Below are 6,091 nucleotides of genomic sequence, written 5' to 3' on the forward strand. Positions count from 1 at the left end.
ACAATATCACTGTCGTGTAAATAAACTCAAGGTCTAATGGTGGCTGAGGGCCTAGCCAGTGCCCTGCATGCTTATGTGAGTTTGCATGTGTTTTCTGTGTTTTCTGCCTAGATAGTTCACAGTTTTGACCAAACCAACCACACGGTTTTCCCAACAGTAAGTCTTATATAGCAGTATTATGAAATAAAAGAAACAAAGCATGCTAAAAGTAGTTTTATTTCTTATCCCCCCACTGACTTTGCCTAAAAATATATTGAATATATTCTTAAAGAAACTAAAATTTTATGACTATTTTTCATCTTTTTTACATAGGACATTTACATTATTTTCAATAAACAATGCAGTCCACTATGTTCAAGGGTAAGTATAAAAAAAGTCATTATCAACTCATTCCTTAAAAAATGACCTCAGTAAGAGGACTGAATTCTAATGTAGGGATCATTTAAATTCCTAGTTCACAAACGCTAGTCAAGGAATCTAACGGTAAGTTGCTGGAGCACCTACAGGACATTCTGCCCTGAAACAAACGTCTACGAGAATGTCAGTCCCTGAGTACTTCAGCATTTACATCCTAAAAACATGTTAACTACAGTGCCGTCGTTTCCTCCTCTGGAAAAGGGTGGATCTCCCTGCAGTGTTCCGAAGGGAGCTAGTCTTCTGTAGTAGAAAATACCACAACAGCATCTAGTGGTTCGGTAGTTACTTTCCTGAATGCTTAAATTCCAGCAAAGCATTATTTTGCAAAAGTTCCTTTAGTCCAAACTCAGTACCTCTGTTTGGATCTCTCTGTAGAAGAACTCTTTGTTCATCCATTCTTTTAGCTTGAGAGCGTAAAATGAGGCTAAAAAAGTCTTCATCGGGGACAGTTGGCCCCTTGGTGGTAGCAGGTGGTGGAGCACATCTTTGATCATCTAATCTGGACCCCTAAAGATGGAGAGGAATGAAAACATAATGACCAGGGAGGACAGTGCCGGGCTGTGGCGTTTGTCAGTCACCAGTTAGATCTATAAGCATTCCTTTTGGCCTTTTTCAGACACTTGGCTTAAGAACAGAAACTTGATAGAATGGGAATATAGTATATTATGTAGAAATGGGCTTCACACGTACATTGTATCATACTATTACAACTGGTCACAAGTAATCTGATGCTAAAATGCAAGGTCAGCTGTCCAAAAGTCCCAATGACAGCTGCCCTCTTATCAGTCTTTATAGGTGTTTGTATATAACATTTCTAGAATGACCTAGGCCAAAGGCCAACAAACTATAATTACTAACTATAGTTACTAGATTATATTTTTGAAATATACTTTTGTGCCTACTTTTGAAGCTGTTCAACCCAGAGGGGTATTCAACTGTGTACAGAACAGATGTCCCCAGTCACTCCCCATCCTGATCACCCACTGCCCCTTCACCCTCTTCACACCAAGTACCATTGCCTGTCTGTCTCTCTAGCACAATATACACACTTGGCCTCTATCATCCCAATAAGACGCAGGACCCTGCAAAACCAAGAGCATCCTTGATATCCCAAACTGTGCCTGTAACATCAGTGGTGTTCAGAATGTAGGCAAGTAAGTAAGCAGGGCCTGATCCTCAATGAGCCCTACACAAGAATTTGAATACTGCCCGAGCTGCTCTACAGATGGAGTGTGTGTGTACACGTACTTGACACTTTACAAGGATGTCGAAGAAGTCTTCATCGGGCTCTTTCTTGTCATTTGTCACCAGGCGCTCAAGTACAGACTGATTGTTGTTTTTTGTCAGACGGAGCCCTGGCAAATTACTGAAACTGGCCCTCTGGTCATCCAGGCGGCGGCTCTGTGAGCTGGCAAGAAGATCTAAGAACTCATCTGTGTTGGGGGACACCACAGAAACAGATGGTGCTGTGGACAGGTGGGAAAGAGAAACACGTGAATGTTAAATGCTGAAACACCTGTATGCACGCCGTCTTCACCACCTTGCTCTCCCGCAGGGCACTGTCACTGCTGTGGCCTTTCCAGGGCTTCAGCTTCGCCCAAAATAACTGAGGTACGGGCTGGGTTTCAGAAGTAAACATATGGTGTTGGTTTTTTTCCTTATATAATTTCATCTAATGTTTGTTTTCTTTCCATGATCAGGATGGAAATCATTTAGTTAAAGAGATGAAAGACTGGTCGATCTTGTTTTTTGAGGTAGGGTTTCTTCTCTGTGTAGCCCTAGCTATATCCTGGAACTCACTCTGTAGACCAGACTGGTCTCAAACTCACAGAGATCCATCGTCTGCCTCTACTTCCTGAGTGGTGGGACCGAAAGCATACACTACCACCTCCCTGCTGAGACTGGCCAATACTAATTTATGTGGTAGAAATCATCTTTTAGTAGCGAAATATGAGTAATGTATTTTAGGCTTCTGAATTTTAGATATGAAATATATGCCTTATTATTTGTATATGCTCTATAAATCACTGCCTTGTATGTGTGTGATGCTGTAGACAAAAGGGCCTACTACTCACCAGGCAGATGCTCTACCACTTAGCAGCAGCCTTTCTTCTTGAGTCAGGGAGGGATTCACTATCTAATAGCCCAGGCTGGCTTGGAATTCACTTTAATATCCTGTCTCAGTGCCTCATGCTAGGATTATGGGATCTCTTACTGTGTTTCTATAACAAGAAGTATGAGAAATGACAGCACCAAAGACAACTATTAAAACTGGGGAAAAGCAGGCATTGATGGTGCCTGTAATCCCTGCACTTGGGAGGGAAGCAGGAGGATCGGGACTCCAAAGTCAGCCTTGGCTATGCCTCAGATAAGTGACGAAAACTGAAAGCGCAGCAGAGGAGGCTTACCTTTCCCCACCTTGGGGGTGGCAGAAGCTGCTGCTGTGGGTGCTGCACGACAGTTCTCCTGTAGGCAGCACCTCTGGTCATCCATCCTGTTGCTCTGAAATCGCCGTAGTAAGTCAAAGAATCCTTCATCTCCAATACTGTCTGCACTGATTTTCTAAAACAGAAAGTCTAGTATGCTTAATTATTCCTCCTTTATCCTCAGGTCATCCGTGAACATCATGATGTAATCAGTTGCGAAAGGGAAAGGATAGATATTAAAAACAAAAACTGGCCTTTTATTTTCAAAAAGAATTCAAGTGGCAATGTTGGTACTAAAGCGCTCCCATACTAACCCTACAAGAATCACTTAATTTGTAACTTTTAATTCCTGTATTTCTTAGGCCAAAGTAATGTATCTGAAGCTTGGCTTGGACACTCAACTATGATCCTAGCTTTTTTTTTTTTTTTTTTTATTTTTCAAGACAGGGTTTCTCCGTAACTTTTGGTTCCTGTCCTGGAACTAGCTCTTGTAGACCAGGCTGGCCTCGAACTCACAGAGATCCGCCTGCCTCTGCCTCCCAAGTGCTGGGATTAAAGGCGTGTGCCACCACCGCCCGGCTGATCCTAGCTTCTTACAAACTGAGGCAGGAAGATCACAAAGTGAAGGGTAAGTCTGGCCAACTTGGTCAGTGTCCCAAATAGAATCTAACAGAAGTTCTGAAGATGCAGCTGTAGCTCCGTGGTGGATCACACAGCTTGTTCAAGGCCCTAGATTTAATCTCCACTACAAGAATAAAACGCCTCAGTCTTCAGCATGCAGTCATGCAGCTGGCAGTGGCGCTGTGATCTGAGAAATGCAGACCTAGGTGGGTGGAGCCACTGCATGCCTAGGCTACATGCTAGAGTGCAAACTGCCTGTGTGCATGTGGTCTCGTCAGAAAGAAATGCCACTCTGCTGTATGAGCAAAACGGAGTTACCCCAGGCTCAATGACTCCGTAATAGGATTTAAGTAAGTTAATTTTTGTAAACTATCTTAACAGGAAAAGCAAGTGTATTTTCCTAACATGACAATCTCCACAGTGTTTTCCATGTGGGGACACCAGAGCTAGGGATCAAACGCATAAAAAGACCCTGGAAAAAACTTCAATTAAATGTTTGAAGGGAAGAGGAGTTTGGAGTGCTCCAAACCTGAATAGTGTATGTAATGTCTAATACAAGCAATTGATTTTCCATAAATATTGCAATAAAGGTATATACATACAACATGTTATAGTCCTAAGAAGGGAGTAAGTAAACTAGCTAAGGTCTCATGTATTTGTATTGGCTCTTAAAAATGAACAGGCATTTCCCAGTTGGAGATGTTCTGTACTGATAAATATGGTTCCAAAGGTTTGTTTACAGGACAGTGGACGGAAAGGCAGAGGTGGGTTAAGAAAGCATCTGCCTTTGTAGGCAAAATACTAAGTTCTCAACTTCAGTGGCCGTGCAGCTAGCGATAGGCAGTTCTGTACAGATGCCTCGTGAACCAGGCAGCAAAAGCGAAAGCAGAGGGAGATGAAGTCTAGAGAAGAGACTGTAAGTACCAGATGAAGACTTGGGAGGGGGGAATTTTCTAGAAGAGACATACAGATCTGAAGAACAAAATGATGAGGCGTAGGTAAGACAGGAAAGGGAATCTAGAGGAACACCAGCTCTGGGGAACAGCACAGGACACCCTATAAACTGAGACGGAAAGAATAGGAGAGGTAGGAGGTAAGCTGGATCGGACATCCGGAAATTAAGTGCTTCCAAACTATAGTCACACCTTATCATCAAGACCTCGTTCTAGGCGCAAAGGGCCTGTAATTTACAATTCTGAACATCAAAAGCAGCATGGGGACTGGGCATGGTGAGGAAGACCTTGTTTCAAGAAGTTCAAAATGGAAACAAAAAACCCACAATAGGTTTCAGAAGTACACACATTTTAGCTCAGTTCAGGTGTTTGCGGAACATAGGTTGGAGCCCTAGTTCTGATGCATCCCTGGCCCATCTGTACAAAGCCCCGTAATTCTTCCTTTTGTTAGCCAAAAACCAAAGAAAGGTATACAGTCATCAGTGGAATTTTGATTAAAAAACAAAAACAGACTTTTTTAAAAAATATCCTCATTGACTGAAAATGGGACTCGGTGAAGAATGTTCTGGTTCTCTATCAGGATACAGAGGAACTAGTTAGAGAGTTCCTTGATACTGATCAATAAGCCTTTATTTTAGAGTAAGTTAAATTCAATAAACTGATATACTTAATGAAAATGTAGTTATGGTTACAGTAATAGGATGAGATAAAAGCTGATGCTACTAAATACTTTTCCTGTCTATTTAAAAATCCACTAGGTCTAGTGCTGTGAAAATGACTAATTCATTAAAAATAAAACCCTTGAATACCTGAATTCACTTTGTTCTGGCTTCAAGCACAAAATAAGTAAACAGTGCTTTTGCCACAGTGACTTAAGTAGTAAAACTACTGTCCAGAACAATGGAGCAGTTTATTCCAGAGTAGGTCCCAGCTGAGAACCAGGAAGACAGAGACCCATCCTCTGACTGATACATGTATTACTTGTTTATCAATGATTCAGTGTGAACACAAGAAAACTAAAGTATCACAAGTGGGCACTTAACATCCATCCTCCCGGCTGATACCTTCTGAGGATTTGGGGCGCGGTGGTCGATGGAGTTGCTGGCGTCCTGAAGAACTTTAGCGCCGGTGCTGCCTTTGCACTTCTTCCCCTTCAGCCTGCTGACAAACAGCAGCTTTGCAGAGGGCTTGGCAAGAAGAGGCTTTTGTTTAGCAAGAATTTCACTATTCCAGTTTGGGACCTGCAAGTTGTAGGTGGAAAGCAAGGCATGAAAACCCCAGTTCACAGCTCACAACCAGTGTGGGAGAATTAGAGATCCTTGGCTGGCGTTTTTGTTACCAGACAAGGGGTCTCATGTAGCTTTCCTGGAACTCACTTGGCCATGAGCCTTCTGCCTCAGCCTCAAATGTTTGATGAACCCATTCAACAAATTCAACAACACATACCATATAGCATCTAGCATCCTGTAAATGCTTTTATGAACGCTAGAGTAAAAAAACACAGTTTACCCAAATCCTTTGAAAATACATTTTGAGCCGGGCGGTGGTGGCGCACGCCTTTAATCCCAGCACTCGGGAGGCAGAGACAGGCGGATCTCTGTGAGTTCGAGGCCAGCCTGGTCTACAAGAGCTAGTTCCAGGACAGGCTCCAAAGCTACAGAGAAACCCTGTCTC

The 6,091-nt window shown here is 42.7% G+C and overlaps 1 protein-coding gene across 2 annotated transcripts in view; it reads right to left on the reverse strand.

Moving 5' to 3' along the window:
• Positions 1-284: 284 nt before the first annotated feature.
• The window catches only part of Gpsm2 (G protein signaling modulator 2), a 46,016-nt gene continuing 40,209 nt past the window's right edge, over positions 285-6,091 (reverse strand). For both annotated transcript variants that reach the window (XM_026789657.1, XM_005367903.3), the window contains 4 exons: positions 5,482-5,658; positions 2,826-2,979; positions 1,666-1,883; positions 285-924 (listed from right to left, as the gene is read on the reverse strand). In XM_026789657.1, coding sequence (XP_026645458.1) covers positions 700-924; positions 1,666-1,883; positions 2,826-2,979; positions 5,482-5,658 — 774 coding nt within the window. In that variant the 3' untranslated portion in view covers positions 285-699. The remainder of the gene's footprint in view (positions 925-1,665; positions 1,884-2,825; positions 2,980-5,481; positions 5,659-6,091) is intronic.

The sequence above is a fragment of the Microtus ochrogaster genome, unplaced genomic scaffold, assembly GCF_000317375.1.
Source record: "Microtus ochrogaster isolate Prairie Vole_2 unplaced genomic scaffold, MicOch1.0 UNK25, whole genome shotgun sequence".
Classification (NCBI taxonomy): domain Eukaryota; kingdom Metazoa; phylum Chordata; class Mammalia; order Rodentia; family Cricetidae; genus Microtus; species Microtus ochrogaster.